General features: G+C 38.4%; 1 protein-coding gene across 1 annotated transcript in view; it reads left to right on the top strand.

The window, feature by feature from the left end:
- The window catches only part of polr3b (polymerase (RNA) III (DNA directed) polypeptide B), a 32,328-nt gene extending 12,273 nt beyond the window's left edge, over positions 1-20,055 (top strand). The window contains exons 13-29 of the mRNA XM_079825540.1: positions 1,351-1,512; positions 2,899-3,099; positions 3,336-3,498; positions 4,022-4,175; positions 4,310-4,384; positions 4,509-4,607; positions 6,247-6,374; positions 8,649-8,858; positions 9,085-9,243; positions 9,342-9,459; positions 9,582-9,724; positions 12,938-13,041; positions 15,397-15,563; positions 17,745-17,858; positions 17,979-18,152; positions 18,269-18,441; positions 18,794-20,055. Coding sequence (XP_079681666.1) covers positions 1,351-1,512; positions 2,899-3,099; positions 3,336-3,498; positions 4,022-4,175; positions 4,310-4,384; positions 4,509-4,607; positions 6,247-6,374; positions 8,649-8,858; positions 9,085-9,243; positions 9,342-9,459; positions 9,582-9,724; positions 12,938-13,041; positions 15,397-15,563; positions 17,745-17,858; positions 17,979-18,152; positions 18,269-18,398 — 2,301 coding nt within the window. The 3' untranslated portion in view covers positions 18,399-18,441; positions 18,794-20,055. The remainder of the gene's footprint in view (positions 1-1,350; positions 1,513-2,898; positions 3,100-3,335; positions 3,499-4,021; positions 4,176-4,309; positions 4,385-4,508; positions 4,608-6,246; positions 6,375-8,648; positions 8,859-9,084; positions 9,244-9,341; positions 9,460-9,581; positions 9,725-12,937; positions 13,042-15,396; positions 15,564-17,744; positions 17,859-17,978; positions 18,153-18,268; positions 18,442-18,793) is intronic.
- The last annotated feature ends 892 nt before the right edge of the window (positions 20,056-20,947 follow it).

Raw genomic sequence — 20,947 nt, 5'->3', positions numbered from 1 at the left:
GCGCCACTCTTCATCCATCCATCCATCGCTCTCCTCTATCCATCTCTGTCTGCCTTTTTTCCATTCACACCCCCTCTAATTCTATTAAGAATGACTGACAGCCCCTCCAAGCTCAGGCCGTTAATTATGTTAATGCTTGTGTTTATTTATCTGTTTTTATCCTGCGTGGCACAGACTGTATTTGTGAGCTGAACTAAAGATTAGAGCGCATAATGTTTGTTCAGTATCTCTTTTGAGATTGTCGCTCCTGTACGGCAGATTTCATATTACAACCTGCATATGGGCGCCGTCTCGCTTCTGCGAGCAAACATTTTCTGGACTCTTGTCTAACATAACTGATCTCTCTTTCTCAGTCTTTACTCTCATTAGACACACTGTTGGCCTCTTATGAAACTGATCAGAAGCCAAAACCAGCAGATACAGGCTTGGCTAGTGCCCAATCCCTCACCTTCCCTTTTGTTTCTTCTCTGCTTGTCATTTATAATACCGTCATTATTTTCCCAAAGCTTTGTTTCATCTGCCCCCCCCATTCTTCTGCCTTCCTCTCCATTCCCAGCCGTCCCGCTTTTGTTGTGGGCGAGATATGTGGCAGCAACGCCCGACTGCAGCCCAGCCAAACTCAGGGATTTCTCCTCTTTATTATAATTTAGCCCGGCTATGACAAAAGAATAGCCGCCTTGACTGGAGCGATTGAGCTAATCCACCAGCCCGACTGTGATAATGTAATTACCGCTGTCTTAAGTCCTTTAATTTCCCCCCACCAGCACCGAGGTGGGGTGTGTTTATGTGTGTACGTGCTTGCTTACATTAGTGTGTGAGCAATTCGGAGTTGGTGAGTGACAGGAACCCTTTCAGCAGGGCTTTACATGCACATGCCCGCTTCCCAACACCTCCAATCTCCTTTCTCCTCATTTACGATTCCCTGACATTCAACTAATTGGCCTGGCTGGGCCATGGAAGCTTAATTTCTTTATTAATTTTCGCTGAGGATGTTTATTTTCACGTATGCAAATATGGTGCACAAGGGGAGGGGCTTCTATTGAAGGAAATCTGAAAGGCTGGGGCAAAGTTATCAGAGCATGGAAACACCTGTTTATTAAATCTGGGATAAGACGGCGGAGAGAGGGAGGTTTAGAGCCAGATAAAGTTAATAGAAAAGGCAAAGGCACCACTTGCGATTGGATATGAAGTCATCCGTTGTCTGTCCTTTTTGATGTGATAATTTCAAAGGGTGTTAATGACTGGAATACAAATATATAATGTAGTGTTGTGTTGCAAGATGATACACAGGTTGATTTGTACTCATTTCAGGGAATCAAGTTGTAATGCTTTGTTTCTCCGTTCCTTAAGCTCCTGTCCCTGCTGTTTGAAGATCTGTTCAAGAAGTTTAACTCCGAGCTGAAGAAGATCGCTGACCAGATCATCCCCAAGCAGAGAGCAGCTCAGTTTGACGTGGTGAAGCACATGAGACAGGACCAGATCACTAATGGCATGGTTAACGCTATCTCTACTGTGAGTCCAGACAATCAGCGGTCCATTTGTAACCAATGCACAGGGCAGGACACATCAGGAACTTAAAGGGATAGTACACCCAAAAATGAAAAATCTGTAATTTACTCACCCTCAAGTTGTTCCAAAGCTGTTTGAATTTCTTTCTTCTGCTGGACACAAAAGAAGAAATTTTAAGAATGTCGATGAACAAACAGTTGATGGACCCCATTGACTTGACTACCGTGGTATGAGAAAAAAATACAATGCAGGTCAATGGGCCTATCAACTAGTTGGTTATTGATATTCTTCAAAATATCTTCTTTTGTGTTCAACAGAAGAAAGAAATCCCAACCGCTTTGGAACAACTTGAGGGTATGTTAAGGATGACAGAATTTTACTTTTTGGGTGAACTATCCCTTTAAACACTATTGTTAGAGTTCCCGTTTGTTTCACTATCCATTTAAAAAAAAAAATCTGAAAAACATTTAAATTAATTTCATTTAAGCAAAATCTTTAGAAGATTTTGAGAAGCAAATTCAGCACTTCAGGTGTTACTTTAGTGTTATTTGGGTTGTTGACATGGCATTTTCACTGTCACACAAGATAAAAATGAATATAATTAGTATTGGCATCATTTCAAATGAAGTAAATGGTTAAACATTTATTTGTATTATGTGGATCTATTCATATAAAAACTGCTTTGTCTTTAGATTTAAATTTTTTGAGCCAAATCTCAAAATTGTACTATGGTGTGTAATAAATTACAACTTTTATAAATGAAAAAGAAAAGCATACAAATGTTAATAAATACCTCAGGCATAATTTTTCAAGTGTCTATTTTAGTAAATGGCAATCAAATTTTTCACCCATATATTTCTAAAAGTGTAAGAACTTTCATTTTGTCACTGAAAACTTTCCTAGGGTGACACCATATCCTGATTTTAAATTGGGCAATTCCACTGACAAGTTTAATTAGTTGAAGGACCCCATTCAAGGTCATGTTACTGTGAAGCCCATGACAGGTGCACATGGTAATATTTTGTCTCAGAAAGTATAAGTGTTCATTTCTGTTGTCCTTTGGTGTACGACACCCCTACATTATTAATTCTTTCTATGTCACACCATAGGACACATTTCATTAAAAAAAAATCAAAAAAAGAGTGAAAGAATTGACAGTTAGTGACCCCTTATTTTTTTCAGACTTCACACTACATATGCATTTTTGTCAAAAACCCATTTATACATTGTTATAGTGTGTATTATGATTATATTTTGAAGTATGTTTTATTTTCAGTTTTCATTTTAATTTTTGGTTGTCATTTTATGTTTTTTTTATATATATATTTCTGTATACCTTTTAATGTGTTTTTGTTTTTTTCATTTTTATTTGTGTAATGTGTCTTCCAGGGAAACTGGTCTCTAAAGAGGTTTAAGATGGACAGGCAGGGTGTGACTCAGGTTCTCTCTCGCCTCTCCTACATCTCAGCCTTGGGCATGATGACCAGGATCTCCTCTCAGTTTGAGAAAACCAGGAAGGTTAGCGGTCCCCGCTCCCTCCAGCCCTCCCAGTGGGGCATGCTGTGCCCTTCAGACACACCTGAAGGAGAGGTCAGTCTTCCTCATTTAGAAAATACCACCGTCTTGTCAGCATCGTCAATGAATGTTGAATTGAAATTTTGAAGAATTCTCACTCTGCTCTTTTCCATGCAATGAAAGTGCATTCATTTATGCAATACATTTTTGCAATCAAATCAATTGAATTGGAAACCCATATTGGTTGACCACTCATTTATTGTCTTTATAAAAGTTATGTATATTCTCACGGCTGTGTAATTGTTGTGTAGGCTTGTGGTCTGGTGAAGAATCTGGCTCTGATGACCCATATCACCACTGACATGGAGGACGGCCCAATCATCAAGCTGGCATTCAACTTGGGAGTGGAGGACATCAACCTTCTGTGTGGAGAGGAGCTGTCCTACCCCACGGTCTTCCTCGTCTTCCTCAATGGTATCTGCTCTCACAGGCAGAACAAAAGCAAAACAGCACGTTCTTCTTCTTTTTTTTTCCAAGCACACAGACAGACTACAGGCATTTGAATAATATTCAAATGAACCTCTGCCTTTCCAACACTACAAAAGGGTGTGCCATTGATTACCTTTTAATGTCATGTCACAGAAAACTCGCCCCACTAATTAATTCATGTATATGTTTTTCACAGCGCTGATAAGTTACAAATTATACAGGCCTCCGCTGTGGCTAATTAATTAGCAAACACAGCAGGTGTCAATGCATAAATAAATACAATCCCTCCCAAGTTAATCCACAAACATACTTGCCCACAAAGTGACTCACACAACATTAAGGCTGTTTATGCATCTTGGTGGCACCATAGTGGGCTATTCCTCAAACAAGCCAAAACTTTTCCTTTGAAAGTGCATTAATACTGCTGTCACACATGTACACATGTAAATCTTAATTTGTTTATGGTACACCATTTTGAGAGAGAACTTTATTTACTGTCCTTTTCTAGGAAACATTCTTGGAGTGATCAGAGACCATCAGAAGTTGGTCTACACCTTCAGACTAATGCGAAGAGCTGGTTTTATAAACGAGTTTGTGTCTATCTCAACCAACTTGACCGACCGCTGTGTGTATATTTCTTCTGATGGGGGACGTTTGTGCAGGTACCACAAAGTTATGCAAATCAGTTGTTTTCTCATCCATTTGGAATAAAAACTGTTTTAAAACCATTACCAGATGGTTAGTTTCCTTATATTGCACAGAGACATTTGTATTGCATTCTGTGTGCTCCTGGCAGACCCTACATCATTGTGAAGAATGGACAGCCAGCTGTGAAGAACAAACACATTGAGGAATTGTCTCAGGGCTACAGGTGCGTTTGAAGCCGATCAATATTTGAAAGTTACATTTGAATGGAGAGTCCAGTATGCAGATTTGAGACTGTCTTATGCATGCCTTTTCATTGTGTACCCACCCCCCCACCCCTTTCCCTGTAGAACATTTGAGGACTTTCTTCATGAGAGTCTGGTGGAGTATCTGGATGTAAATGAGGAGAACGACTGTAACATTGCTTTATATGAGCACATGATCGGCAAGTGAGTACTTATAAGTCCCATAATTCAGGCCTTAAAGGTATTTGGACAGTTGAACCACACCTCAAAATGGATAGAAAACTAGTTTAGTGTTTAGCTTGAAAATGTGACTTCTTTCAAATAAATGTTACCTGGTGTCTTTTTTTTATCTGATATAATTTATCTGTAGGGAAGCATACTATATCTGTAGCATATTATTTGTCCTAATAATTTTAGAGAATTTGATTTAAAGGGTTAGTTCACCCAAAAATGAAAATTTGCCTATTATTTACTCACCCTCAAGTCATCCTAGGTGTATATGACATTCCTCTTTCAGACGAATAAAATCGGAGTTATATTAAAAAAGTCCTGGCTAATCCAAGCTTTATAATGGCAGTGAATTGTTGTTTCGTTTATGAAGTCCATACAAGTGCATCTATCCATCATATAACTGCTCCACACGGCTCCGGGGAGTTAATAAAGGCCTTCTGAAGCGAAGTGGCGCATTTGTGTAAGAACTTTATAGTCTAAAATAACTAACTTCCGGTGGAAAGCCGTACGCAATTTGACTTCCGGCAAAAGAGTGACCCCCTGATGCGATGTATAGAACCATCGCAAGCTTTGACGCCTCTCGCAGATAGGGCTGATCAACAAACTCAAGCACCTCTTCTCTTATATCGAAATCCTCCGCCATTTCTCTTTAAAAATTCTCGTTTTAGACTCTAATTCATGGCCGGTGTTTTGTTTTGCTCTATCCTCTGCACTTCTGCGTTCGTCAATGCACATGTGTCAAGGGTTACTCTTTCGCTGTAAATTGATGCATACGGCAATCCGCCGGAAGTTAGTTATTTTAGTCAATAAAGTTTTAAATATGGATTTTTTTCTTACACAAACTCTCCACTTCACTTCAGAATGCATTTTTAACCCCCCTGAGCCGTGTGGAGCAGTTATATGATGGATAAATGCATTTTTATGGACTTCATAAACGAAACAACAATTCATTCCCATTATAATGCTTGGATTAGCCAGGACTTTTTTAATATAACTCCGATTGTATTCGTCTGAAAGAAGAATGTCATATACACCTAGGATGAATTGAGGGTGAGTAAATCATGGGCTAGTTTTCATTTTTGGGTAAACTAACCCTTTAATGCACTGTGAACTAACATGAACAAACAATGACTGACTGCATTTTTATTAACTATCATTAACAAAGATTAATAAATACTGTAACAAATGTATTACTCATGGTTAGTTCATATTAGTTAATACATTAACTAATGTTAACAAATGAAACCTTATTGTAAAGTGTTACCATAAATTATAATATAAGTATCAGTTGCTACTGGATATTTAATTGTACATGCAATATTTTAGTTTTTAGGGTTTCATTTTTAATTTATTTTATAGACAAAATTATATAGAATTTTATTATCAGCCTTAACATCAATAACTATTGACTTATCAATACTGGCCAGAAATTCAGTTAGCGTTTCTAACACTATTTTTGGACACTTATATATCTAAACATTCCAAATAATACAGTTTACAGTCACTATACATGTTATCCATATTAACCCAAATAAAGATTTCATACAAATAAACAATAAAGAAATTGTATTCAGTTTCAAGCTTGTGAATATGCTATACGTGTTTTATATAGGGAGACAACCCATTTGGAGATTGAGCCGTTCACGCTGCTGGGGGTCTGCGCTGGTTTGATTCCTTATCCTCATCATAACCAGTCCCCCAGAAACACCTACCAGTGTGCTATGGGCAAGCAGGCTATGGGTAAGACTACTACAGTCTCCATCTCCAAACATCCCGGAGGACCAGTCGCACTTACAAACGCAGACATCCACACACACTCCTATTCAGTCACAGACACACTCACTTTCACACTGACATTCAAAACCTTTGACGCACACACCACATTCTGTATGTATGTGGACATCAAACATCGCCTGCTTGCGTAGTCATGCTTTTGTGAGTGTGTGTGTGTGTGTGTGTGTGTGTGTGGAGGCCTTTCCCTGCCAGTGTCTCTGAGTGTCATTAGGCATTCATTGTGTCCTGAGCTCAGTGTGCGGAGCAGGGTTAGTGTGCTCAGCTGCGCAAGAGGGAGAGAGAGCACACACACTCCGCTGCCCTGGTTACCAAAACTACTTAAACCTCTCCTGGCCACCACCCCCATTACAAAACCACTGAGACTGCTACTATATTTGGCCCAATATCCTCAGCCTTGTCGTCTTTTTTCTGGACGGACAGCCCCATACATGTGCAAATCCAGTTGTGTGGCCCCAGCACTATTATCACACACTGTGTGCTTGTACCCTGATTGTGGAGTAATAGCATCTGACAAATGTCAAGGCCTCAAGGGACGACGGCTATTATACTATAACCTAACCCCCCCCTCTTCTATCTCCGCCATGCTAAATCTCCACCCCAGAGATTTTAACACTGCCGACACCAGCCTTCTCATCAACACCCCTCAGACAGTCAGTTAAATGTGATTAGATGTGCATTAGTTGTTTCATATTGTTTGAATTGGATATTTGAATGAAGTTGCAACAAAACCCTTTAAGTTAAGAAAACCCTTAGTAGTAATTGTAAAGGATTTTCTGGTAATATTTTACAGTAAGGATCTATACATTGACATTTGTTAATGCAGTATCCATGACTAATAAATACTGCAAAAAAATCATTTCATGATGATAATGGTCATGATGTTAAAAATGTATTTGTATATATACAAATTAGCATGTAATGCATTATGATTGAACATAAATTTAACAATGAACACTAGCATATTATTAATCGTTTATTGTTAGTTCGTGGTAATGCATTATTTAATGTTAAAGGGATAGTTAACCCAAATGTGAAACATTATTAATTATTTATTCACCCTCACATTGTTCCAAACCTGTATGATCTTCTTTATTTTGTGGAACATAAAAGAATATTTTTTTTATTTCCAACATTTTTCAAAATAATTTATTTTGTATTCTGCCGAAAAAAAGAAAGTTTGGAACAACATGAGGGTGAGCAAATGAGAGTTTTCATTTTTGAGTGGATCAATCTATCTATTCAAATTGAACCTTAAAGGAACACTCCACCGTTTTTATAAATAGGGCTTATTCAACATCTTTCCTACAATTAGATATGTGGGCAAATGCATTTTTGTCACAGTGCATGCATTGTTTTAGTTTGGCAGGGTCGCCGCTAGCTTAGCTTAGCATAATGAATGGAATCCTATGTTGCCAGCTAGCATGTCCCGAGTAAAAGTGATCCAAAAAAACAAAAAAACCCACCTAATTACTTCTTGTGGCCTGCGTATTCACAACGAATACAAATAGCGATGCAGATTAAGACTAGGCGATTTCCTAGGCAGATATTTACTTGGGACTATATTATGGGGAAGCACAGGCGAAGCACTGCTACTTGGGCGCAGAGATATCACGCAACACATGAAATCCCCAAACTTAATCTGCATCGCTATTTGTATTTGTTGTGAATACGCAGGCCACAAGAAGTAATTAGGTGGGGTTTTTTTTGTTTTTTTGGATCACTTTTCTGGCAACATAGGATTCCATTCATTATGCTAAACTAAGCTAGCGCCGACCCTGCCAAACTAAAACAATGTATGCAAACAAAAATGCCCTTGCCCACATATCTAAATGTAGGAAAGAAGTTGAATAAGCCCTATTTCTAAAAACGGTGGAGTGTTCCTTTAAGTGTCACCACCTTTAACTGGCTGAAGGTTTTTCCCTTTTGAATGTTTTTTCAATTACTAAAATGTTTTTTTTTTTCTTATTCCAAAATGTTGCTACTGTATGTCAAATAAAGCAATGTTAAAAATACAGCATAATACATAGTATAATGTATTATATATGACATTTATTAGCCAATACAAAGTGACAAAAAGCCCCAAATAAATGATATTATATAAAATATATTACGATATTAACTCATTTATATACTGAGGGAGCATTAAGTTATCATTTACCCTCTTTTACATCTTGCTTTTAAGGTTTTGCTCAACTTCATTTCTACTCTGTTTCTGATCAGGAACTATTGGTTATAACCAGAGGAACCGTATAGACACCCTAATGTACCTGCTGGCGTACCCACAGAAGCCCATGGTGAAGACGAAGACTATCGAGCTGATTGACTTTGAGAAGCTGCCCGCTGGCCAGAACGCCACTGTGGCTGTAATGAGCTACAGTGGGTATGATATAGAAGATGCCCTTGTGATCAATAAGGCATCTCTTGACAGAGGTAAGAACTAAACACTTAATGCTGCTTGCTTAAAAAAAAACCTGTTATTAACTTTCTGAATGCTGCTTGCTTAAAAAAACCCTGTTATTAACTTTCTGAAGTGCATTTCCACATGAAATTGAAAAATAAATCTGAGAGACAAGGGGTCTTAGAGGGGGAAAAGAGCCATTTTCTTCTATTTTTTTCATTGTTCATTGTCTTCTGTTGTTCCTCTGTCTTGTAAAAGGCTTTGGTAGATGTTTGGTGTACAAGAATGCTAAGTGCACCTTGAGGCGGTACACTAACCAGACCTTTGACAAGGTGATGGGTCCGATGCTGGACGCCGAAACACGCAAGCCCATTTGGAGACACAGCATTCTGGACGCTGACGGCATCTGCTCGCCTGGTAAGACTCTTTAGAAAGAACTAGATTTCAGCCGAATAATCTTTAATATGTTGATCTAAGGATATGTAGTGAAGTTTTGTACGTCACATCTCTCTCAGGTGAGAAGGTCGAGAACAAGCAGGTGCTGGTGAATAAGTCCATGCCCACTGTCACCCAAACTCCACTGGAGGGCAGCGCCCAGCCAGGCCAACCCCAATACAGAGATGTGCCAGTCTCGTAAGAAACTAATTAAATAAAATTAGAACCCCACTGTGCAATATTCCTACAGTTTTATTTGAAATGTAGTCTGACTAAAGTGTCCAACACCAACCAAAATATGTACTTTCTTCATTCTATAGGTACAAAGGAACGACAGACTCCTACATTGAGAAGGTGATGATCTCCTCCAATGCTGAGGACGCCTTCTTAATCAAGATCCTGCTCAGGCAGACACGTAGACCAGAGATCGGAGACAAGTTCAGCAGTCGACATGGGCAGAAAGGTACTGCAGCATCCTTCCTGTTCTTTTCCCCGACCGGCATATTGTCCTCTGCTTTAGGAGATGCTAGCGGGTAAAACACAGTTTCAGCATTGTGCCAAAATTAAGACAATGAATCCGCCTCAATAACAAGTGGAAAGAGATGTTACTAAACTTGCTTTGTGATGTCAGTTTTATTTTCAATGTCCAAGCTATATCGTCTCAGCTGGCCCTCCCATCCTCTTCAACTTTTTTTCCACTGCCCGTTTTTCAATTAATTAGCTTGTTGTCCCATGCCAGACTATGCAAATTTATAACAGCAGCGGCGCAGTCCTGGGAAAGTGTTTACAGCCCCCATTGTTTTCGAGCACCTCCGCTGAGAGAGCTGGTCAGTATGATGTTTTAATCAGAGCGTTAACTGGCGCCATGCATAATTCACTCATTTCATTAGCGGAGGTCGTCCACTGGCACTCATCACGGGACGTGACAGTGAGGAGGGGTCAGGGAGGGGTTAGCCGCGAACCGCCCGAGATGCTATTTACTGCTCTTTTTAAAGGAGCTTTTGGTATTTAAAGGAGCAGGCAAGTGTCGGTGGACCAGGATAACACAGGGCAGCTAATTGTTGTTGTGAAGGATAGTGCCGTTCTCTTGAATGTCTTTTGTGTGTTTAGAGGCAGGCTTTTATTGAACGGTCCCACTTGGAGAAGTTGAGCTGTGTTTTCCAGAGGTGTGTGACTGCGCTGCCAACCGCTCCGTAATGTTCTGCAGGAATTATTCATTTACTTTTCTCTATTGCCTCACAGTGTTTGTGGTGCGAATGTGCGCACTAAACGGGTGCTTTTTGTCATAAAATTCGTTCGAGAGAGTGCTGTACTTCAAAGAAAGAGATTTGGCTACCTTTTGGGTCGAAAGAAAGCCTATTAAAGACGTCCCACCGTGGTTTGGAGCCATTGGCTTTCAGCAAGTTTTGTCTTACTCATTTTAAACCCCTCCTTCGTCCCGCACCCCCATTCTGACCAGCCTCTACCGCCCTCATAAGATCCGGTCACCAGAGAACGATAGGTTAATTATTTACCGGTGACCCAAACACACACCGAAGCGCGCACACACACATACATATACGGACACACACACTCTGATACTCACACAGCTGTCTTGGCAGGGTCCATTGTGCGAGCCGCCACAGAGGGGCTGTATAGCCAGTGATGGAGGGCCATGGACTCTTACTGCTGTCCTGCTTTTCTTTGCTGATTTCATGCCTCTTTTATCATTCACTCTCGCACAAAACAAACAACACAGAGGATGTGTGCTATGGGAACCGCTCTCGCTTACCTCTCTGCTTCTGTCTTGCTCTTGCTCATTTTCTTTCGTCCTCCCCTAGGAAATCCTACTAGGGCTCCTGCTAACAACATTTTGATCACTGATTTGTTTTGTTCAGTTAACAGTTATTTCCTGTATTTAAAATGTTATTTGACCACTTGTATTCTCTAAAAAACAAACTACCGTTCAAAAGTAAGATTTTTTTTTTCAGCAAGGATTTATTACATTTATCAAAAGCGACAATAAAGACATTTATAATGTACAAAAGACTTCCATTTCAAACAAATGCTGTTCTTTTGAACTTTCTATTCATCAAAGAATCCTTTAAAAAAGTATCACTGTTTCCACAAAAATATTAAGCAGTACAATTCTTCTTCGTTGATAAGAGAAGAAATGTTTCTTGAGCACCAAATCCGCATATTAGAATGATTTCTGAAGGATCATGTGAAGACGAGTAATGATGCTGAAAATTCAGCTTTGCCATCACCGGAATAAATAATGTTTTAAAATTAGTGCTGGGGAAAAATTAATCATGATTAATCGCATCCAAAATAAAAGTTTGTGTTTACATAATATGTGTGTGTACTGTGTATAATTATTATGTATATATAAATACACACACATACATGTTTATATTTAAGAAATATGTTATAATTTTATTAAATTATATTTATATATAATATAAATTATATATACAGTATATACAAGCAAGTATTTCAATTATATACATAATAATTATACACAGTACACACATATATTATGTAAACACAAACTTTTATTTTGGATGCGATTAATCACAATAAATTTTCCCCCTGCACTATTTAAAATACATTCAAATAGAAAACCGATATTTTAAGTTGTAATAATTTTTCACTATTTTACTGTTTTTGTATTTTTGACCAAATAAATGCAGCCTTAATCATTTTTTCTTAACTTTTGAACGGTAGTGTAACTGTTACAATTTGGGCTACAATTAAGAGCTATTTTTATATTCAATTAAATTAAGTTCTATTTTATTATATTCTAATTTATTTATTTATTTTATTGCCAAAAAAACTGAAACAAAACATTTACTACCATAAATTGACATCACTGCCAGATGTCTCCTTGATTATCGATAATGAAATTCGTTGATAAATATTTTCATTTATTTTTGCTGTTTCATTGTTGCAGACCTTTAGGCAATTATTTCGTCTTGCATTAAACATTTAATCAAAATAGAGTAATTGTAGTAAGTCTGTGCAAAATTATATTTGTGATTTTAACAATTTCCAGTATGAAAAACTGATATGTGAATATGGTATAGCAATATATATATTTTTTTAAGATATATTTCATAGTCCAAGTTCTCAAGAGGCCAGATTTTTTTCTTTTGCATATGTATGTATTGCTCTCCTCAGCTGAACCTTTCTTTGTGTGCTCTATGGTAAAGGGGAAACTATGGGTGTATAATCCCCTTCTCACTGTCCAGCTAAGCACCTCTCCTCACTTCCTGCCCCTGTTCTTCTCTCTTTTATCACTTGCAAATGGCCCAATAATGTGTTTGCTCTGGCTGCGGGAAGAGTGAGGAGCTCTTCTGCAAACATTTACACTCTCACTGACTGCTTTGGACCACTTTCACTCCGTCCTGCAGTCTGAATTTCCAATGGTTCCACTTCAGTAGCGCTGAATACGTCTGCTTTATAGGCCGTTGAACAAGATGAGTTACACAAACCTCACACTTTCTCATCTAGCATTTGTATGTGATTGAATTCACTCAAAACTCAATTAAACTTTATGGGAAAGGTTTGCTCTATCAGGGTGGAGTTAGCATTCCTTGCAGCCAGTTTGAATATAGGGATGTCTTTGATTCAAATTTTTGGAATTAAATGCATTTTCTGCATCTGTAAATAATATCGTCCACTCTCTCTGTAACAGGTGTGTGTGGACTGATCGTTCCTCAAGAGGACATGCCCTTCTGTGACACCGGTATCTGTCCTGACATCATCATGAACCCTCACGGTTATCCCTCCAGAATGACTGTACGTCCTTTCCCATCATCAGATTATAAATGATGTTTATCTTTTAATGAATTGTTCCAAATACTACCAAAAAAAACTTTTGGTAACAGTTTTTGATGGTCTGCTTTAGACATTCAACTAACTATAAGTAACTTTGCGACTTCATGTCAACTAACTCTTATTAGAGTATTAGTAAACTGTCTGCTTAATATCTGCTAACACTTTATTTGGATGCTCCCACAACAGACATTGTAACTTTGCAACTACATATCATCTAATTCTACTAAACGAACCCTAACACCTAAGTCTACTAATACTCTGAGAGTTAGTTGACGTGTAGTTGCAAAGTTACTTATAGTTAGTAGAATGTCTAAAGTGGACCATCGAAAGTGTAACCAAACTTTTTATTTTAACATTTTTAAGGATTTTATATAGAACATTTTTATAATAATCCCTACTAAACTGTATAACTTTGTGGTATTCCAGGAAACCGATCAAAATCAATATTTTAAGTCCATTTATGTGGTAATAAGCAGGATAAAGCACATCAGCTGTTGTCTGGCTATCACCAGACCAAGCTCAATTTAAAGGTGCTCTAAGCGATCCTGGGTGGAGTAAATTCTTGTTGACGTTCGAAGTGTTGTCAAACAAAACAGAGGCTAGCTAGACCCTTCCTCCTCCTCCCCCTCCCCTCCGTGCTTCCTGATTGGAAGCCCTTCTGCCACCGGAGTTTTAGCCACCTTTCGAAGGCTTTTCCAATGTAAATTCGGGACTTTGCGCGTCCTTGTCCTTTTCGTTGCAAGTTGTTCATCAGAACGTCGTCTCTTTGGTCGTGTGTCGGCCATATCAAAATCATATAATTCGAACTTCCCTCTTTATGCTTCTCTGTTCTACACACCCCCCTTCATGTGCACGCGCACTAACCCCAAACCTCCACCCCCAAATCAGTCTTGTCGGTTATTGGCTGGAGCACTGTTTATTATTTTTCGTTGTCCAGACTGCCCAAGCTTGTTTTTGTTGCCGTTTGTGGAGCTTGTGCTGACTACAGAGACCGTGTTTTTTTACAGTGTGTTCAGGGGAAAGGCAGCTAGCGGATAGTGAGGAGATGTTTGCTGTATGTGATAAAAACATTTTTGGCCTAAAAAAAGCGTGACATCGCTTATAGCACCTTTAAGATTGAACATTGGTCTGGGGAGTCTGCTCTGTATTTTCTATTTAAGAGGCGTGATAAACGAGCATAATTCAAATGACTCTGTACGCAATTGGATAGTCCTTCAACCAACCAGACCACAAGAGGTGTGATCAACGGGCAACAAACCCATCACTTCTCTATCCTTCATCGTGTTAAACGATGTGTAACAAAGTGTAACAGAAGCAGTAGAAATTAATGTACAGGTTTCCAGACTGAGTTGAAGGGCGAAATCAAATCGCCAGCAGATCAGGCTGGGTTTACCCAGTATACATCAGCTGGCTATTTTGCAATAAAACATATTCCTTTTAATAGCTGAGATTTGTTTTAATTCAATACTTGTTTTATTGCTCAGATTTTTTAAAGTACACTACCATTCAAAAGTTTGGAGTTGGTAAGAATTTTTTTTATTTAAATGTGAGTGTCTTATGCTCACCAAGGCTGCATTCTTTTATAAAAGTGCAGAGAAAAAAACAGTAATATTGCAAAATATTATTACAATTTAAATCGAATTATCAGCATCATTACTCCAGTCTTCAGTGTCACGTGATCCTTTAGAAATCATTCTAATATGCTGATTTGTTGCTCAAGATTTTTTCAGGATGAATCGAGAGTTCAAAAGAACAGCATTTATTTAAAATAGACATCTTTTGAAACTTTATAGATGTATTTCCTGCCACTTTTGATGCATCCTTGCTGAGTAAAAGTATTAATTTCTTTTAATTAAAGAAATATTACTGGACATAAACTTTTGAACAGTAGTGTATTTCTAGAAAAGATGTTCCTGTTTACCTAAAAATGTCACTTTTTTTCTTTTCTTGTGGTCCCATTCAATGCAGTTTTCAGAGATATTAATTCCCCCACGGTTTCTAATTTTGAACACTGTGTTTGGGTGCACACAGCAGGCGTCATATAGGAAATTGTTTGAGCCAAGTAAAAGATTCCTCTCAGTGACAGAGAGGGGTCAAAGATCTTCCGGCTCTTTCTGTGCGTGACCTCAGTAAAGGCTACTGTCGTGCAGCGGTGCGTGACCTCAACATGATGTCACACTCACATTCACCAGCTGCAGTGTCAGGAAGGGGAAAACTGGGGCATCTACTCTGTCCTACAGAGAATCTACACTTCTGCATTAAAGAAATGTGTTTAGCGTCCCATGATTATCAGTTGCCTGGTTTATTCTGTGTCAGGTTGGGAAGCTGATTGAGCTGTTGGCGGGAAAAGCAGGGGTGCTGGATGGGCGTTTTCACTATGGCACTGCTTTCGGGGGCAGTAAAGTGAAGGACGTTTGTGAGGATCTTATCCGCTATGGATACAATTACCAGGGCAAGGATTATGTCACCTCGGGCATCACAGGGTAAACATTTAATTGTTCGCTTACACAATCATTTATATTTCACAAATACAAGTTTGCTTCACAGTTTAGTTATTAAATCTTAGTTTAAAGGGTTAGTTCACTCAAAAATGAAAATTCTGTCATTAATTACTCTCATGAGTCATGACCAGTGCTTAAAAACGGAAAAAAATATCAATCGGTTCACTCCGAGCAGAATCGATATTTTAACGTTTCCGTTTTTGCGTTCCTCATTAAACATTACTGTTCCGAAAACGGTTTGATTTGAAAAAATAACGGTTAATAACGTTGTTTTAATTTAGCCTATACTTTAAACAAATATGCATAAATAAAGACTTATTTTCACTCAATAATAATATAACGCATGATAATTAAACTTGAATATTTATTTCATAACATTTTTAAAACTACAACAGAAATACATGCATTAATTACAAAGCATAAACAGCGGGACTAATATTGACCTGTTTTAATGGAGCGGAAAGTGGCCCTCTTATGCCTAATTCTTTTCAGAAGAGTGATAAGATTCTTTGTACATAACTTTTTTTTCAACACGACTTGTTTTAAAAACTGCATGAATAAAGAATAAATAAACTGGATAGCCATTGCTCTTTTAATGCACTGTCAACTGGTAATTTCAAAGCAAACACTGCTCAACACGTCCTTGCATCACATAATCAAATTCAGTCAGCTAATAAAGCTTGATCATTTAATGCAATATAACATACCATTTAATACGAAGCATCAACCTTCTATATAGAAAACATTGACCTGTCCTGTATTGGCAATCTGAAAGACTAGGAAAAATCTTTGATAGATGCTAGTAACCTACTTGGATAGGCTTAAACGAAATCCACAAACTAGCCTAAATCAGACTATTTGAGCTTAAAGTCCGTACTGCTTATTTAAACATACAAAAAGAATGTCCTCCAATACCTGCGCTTTCATTGTAGTGGGGAAAGAAATGTACTTGAGGCATGAAAATCCGCGCTCACACTGACTTGCGTAGCGGTAGATTCATAGATGACTGGTGCGCGGGCATTTCACTCACGCTTGATCCGTCAACGTCACATGCTGTACTACTCTATTCATTATTGGTCACTGCCAAATTACAATATTAAAGAGAACGATAAAATAACGTTATTAACCGGTTAATGGTCATTTCAAATTAACGTTTCTGTTCAGAACGATTCAAATTGATTTCGTTTTCGTTTTTGTTCCTCTTAAAATTTTGTTCGTTTCCGGTTTTCGTTTTCGTTCCTTGAACCGGTTCAGAGCCCTGCTCATGACCTTCCAAACCCGTAAGACCTTCGTTCATCTTCGGAAGTTCGGAAGTTTTTGATGAAATCCCCTCCATTGACTGCAGCATTATTACCACTTTCAAGGGCCAGAAAGGTAAAGACATTGTTAAATTAGGTCCACCTGACTCCAGTGGTTCAACCTTAATGTTATAAAGTGTCAAGAATATTTTCTGTGCGCAAAATATAACGACTTTATTCAACAATTTCTTCTCTGACGCCGTTCACGTTGTGTAAACAGTGCAGCGCTTCCAGATTCTACATCAGAACGCCAGCTCTGTATTGGCCCGCTCCTGCGTCAGCATCACACGCATGTATCATGGTGCTCACATGAACAGTGTCAGAGACTCGTATGGAACAGAAAAAATGGTTGAATAAAGTTTTTATTTTTTTTGTGCACAAAATGTATTCTCATCGCTTCATAACATTTTAAGGTTGAACCACTGTAGTCACATGGACTATTTTAATGATGTCTTTCCTACCTTTCTGGGCCTTGAAAGTGGTAATAACATTGCAGTCTATGTGGGGTCAGAGAGCTCTCAGATTTCATCAAAAATATCTTAATTTGTGTTCCAAAGATGAACGAATGACTTACGGGTTTGGAACGTCATGAGGGTGAGTAATTAATGACAACATTTTTATGGGTGATCTAACCTTTTAATATTGATTTCAATAATTGTGAAATTCACAGATAATGGTAATATGTACCTTAAATGCACTGCAAGTCGCTTTGGATAAAAGCGTCTGCCAAATGCATACATTTAATGCATGTACATGTTAATTATATTTGAATATAAGTATATTGCAAAAATCAAAAGAGCCACCAGAGGGTGTTTTCCCAATGGCACTTTACTGTAATTAATGAATTATTATTATTTGCTCTTAGGGAACCTCTGGAAGCCTACATCTACTTCGGTCCAGTCTATTATCAGAAACTGAAGCACATGGTGCTGGATAAAATGCATGCCAGAGCACGTGGTCCGAGAGCGGTACTCACTAGGTAAGAAAAGCAAAATTGTGTGTCCTCAAAAATTTCACTTGTAAAGTCTGCTCAGTAAGGTAATTGTATTATTCTGGATTTAATTTAATGTAATGTAACTTAATGGTTATCTTAATGCAGGCAGCCCACTGAGGGTCGTTCCAGGGATGGTGGTCTCCGTCTGGGAGAGATGGAAAGAGACTGTCTCATTGGTTACGGAGCCAGCATGCTGCTGCTTGAGCGGCTGATGATCTCCAGTGATGCTTTTGAGGTGGACGTGTGTGGGCAGTGTGGCTTGCTGGGATATTCAGGATGGTCAGTAAAATTGTGCAAAAAAAGGGGCAATAACTATTAAAATATGATTGAATTATCAAGAATAATCAAATGCATTAAAGAGATTCATTAGTGAGTTTTCTGTCTGTTTATGGCAGGTGTCATTACTGCAAGTCTTCGTGTCATGTGTCGTCTCTACGAATTCCATATGCCTGCAAACTGCTCTTCCAAGAACTGCAGTCCATGAACATCATCCCTCGCCTCAAACTGGCTCGCTACAACGAGTGAAGGAGAGCGATTACAGCAATTCACCAAAGCTTTCCGCACAGAGGTGGATGCATAATACTAACGACTGCGTAAAACATTGTTGAAGCCTCGAGTGAGGCTTTGAAGGATCATTTCATTTTTGTTAAACATCTTGTATCTTATCAAAAAGATATTTGTTTATATATATATAAAGTGCCTGCTTGAATGTTGTTGTTTTTTTGCTTTGACTTGCTTGGAATTCATTGAGAATTTGCATTTTCTTTAGTTTATGTAAAATATGTCCTAAATATGTAGATTTATTTGTTACAGTTTAATTTCAGAATAATAATGTTTGGTTTACAATAAACTAATAAATTGTAAATGTAAATTATGAAAAATGTCTACATTTTGGTGTTTTTTTGTCTCTTTTTCTTAAGATCAATCATCAGGAAGTTTTGGGGGTGGAAGTATTGAGCAATCCTGATGAAGTGTTAATGTGACAACGCTGACAGCAGAAAGGAGCTTGTTGTTACATTGACCACCTTACCACTTTGCTGCTATTTTTTTTTTTTTTTTTACACTAAATCATCCACTATTCAGAGATTGCTCCCACCCACCAAGCAGCCGTGGAAGGCTTTGATTGGAAGAATGCATCTCACATCGGTAGAATGGGCACTGACAGTGCGGCTTGCTCACTGGTTGGGGGGGTATAAGGGTCTGAGGGTGTCTCTCTTTGCCGGCTGCACCTGTCCTAGCTAATGAGGGGCTAATGAGACTGAGAGTAGACGAACAGAAAAAGGAAGTCTTCTGAGGAGAGGATGCAAAGATTCCCTTCCTCCTCCCTCTTTTCCTTCACAGCCTCCATCTTTAAAACTGTAATTAAGGACATTTTCATTGATGTTTGGCTCTCTCTCGCCATCCACTTCCCAGCTTGTTAGAGGTGCTGGTAAATCTATACAGTTTCAAATGACTGCTGGGATATTGGCCTTTTGATGAAGCTTTCTATTTGTTTTTGTTTTTTCCCTGTTTCTTTGATGGATTGTACTATTAGTTCTATTTTATTTTTGTATTGTTTTGTTGTTGATTCCGTACTTATTGTCGGGATGAGAGGAACGTTTGGAGATTCTTTTGTTTTTAAAAGAATTCTCATGCTCACCAAGGCTGCATTTATTTGATCAAATGCATTAGAAACTGTAGTGCTGTGAAATGGTATTAAAAGTCAAAATAACTTGTTTTATGTTTTATGTTTTAAAATGTAATTCATTCCTGCAATGGCAAAAGTTTTTAGCAGCCATTAGGGCCGGTTATCGTTCTGTTTATTTTAAGTACGCTGCAGTTTTGTTGTCTCACTCTTTAATGCAGGATGGATTTTGATTGGCCGTTGATAATTTTTGTTCACCTGCTGAGGGGGAAAAAACTTTCCGAAAGTGATTTCAATGATTTTGTTTCTCTGTGCCATTATCGTTGTAGTTGTGGTGTTGACTCTGCTAGTCTTTTTTTATATTTAGAACTATATCTTTTTATCGTTATAGTTATCGTTCTTGCTGTGAACGGGCATTTACTCCAATCTTCAGCATCACATGATCCTTCAGAAATCATTTAAATATGCTGATTTGGTGCTCAAGAATTTTATTCAGGATTTTTAAAATCAATTTAATGCATCCTTGCTGAATAAAAGTATCAATTTCATGTATACTGTAAACTGCCACTTATGATTTAGTGTTGGTTTGCATATACCCCCCCCCCCCCCCCCCCCCCCAAACGGAATATTTTTTTTTTAGATGATAAAATGTCACCAATGGTATCTGCAGACAAATGAACCACTTTGAAATATGAAAATACGTTTAAACTTCTACAATATCAAATAAGTCAGTTCTCAAGTTCACACGCGTTTCTTCGTGAAGCGATTGATCACATTATCCATCATCTATAGACATTTTCCACTAATGTTTGACAACCAGAAAGTGTCCAAATACGATTTAATCAGTGTATATATGTTGCTGGAGAAATAATTAATCTAATGCGATGACCTACTCATAAATGACTTAAGTGTCCAAACAAATTTCAGGGGCCACCGTACAGCCGCTTGTTCCATCAAAACCTCAAATGCCAAATAAATATCTCCAGCAGAAGTCTGACCTCCATGCAGCGAGGAGGCCGTCGCCTGCGCAGTCTATAGGTGTAGGAGCGAGCGTTCCTCTGCCATCCAGCAAGTGGGGAGCAGTTCCACCATAATCCCCCTTTCTCCTACTCACTCTCTCTTTCCCCCGTGGTTCCATTCATATTCTAATCACAGCTTTCCCTTCTGCAGTTTGTAGGCACTCCATCAGAGCCCTCCCTGCCTCAGGCTCTACACTTTTACTTCCCCCTTTTGTGGCTGTGCTCTCCTCCCGGCACACTAAAATAAGGTTGCTTCAAGGAGAGAGAGAGAAGGGGAGGGGGGTCCACCAAACTTTCTCTATCCAGTTTTGCCAATGGCCTGTGAAGTTTCTGGACGTTTGCTTTCAAAAGATGACGATGAACATGTTTGCGTGAGACTCTGACGTTGTTTTTTTACGTTCTAATCGCTGATTTAAATGAACTCCACTTTC

The sequence above is a fragment of the Gobio gobio genome, assembly GCF_949357685.1.
Source record: "Gobio gobio genome assembly, chromosome: 9".
In the NCBI taxonomy this organism is placed as follows: domain Eukaryota; kingdom Metazoa; phylum Chordata; class Actinopteri; order Cypriniformes; family Gobionidae; genus Gobio; species Gobio gobio.
This window is presented reverse-complemented; position numbering and strand designations above follow the sequence as displayed.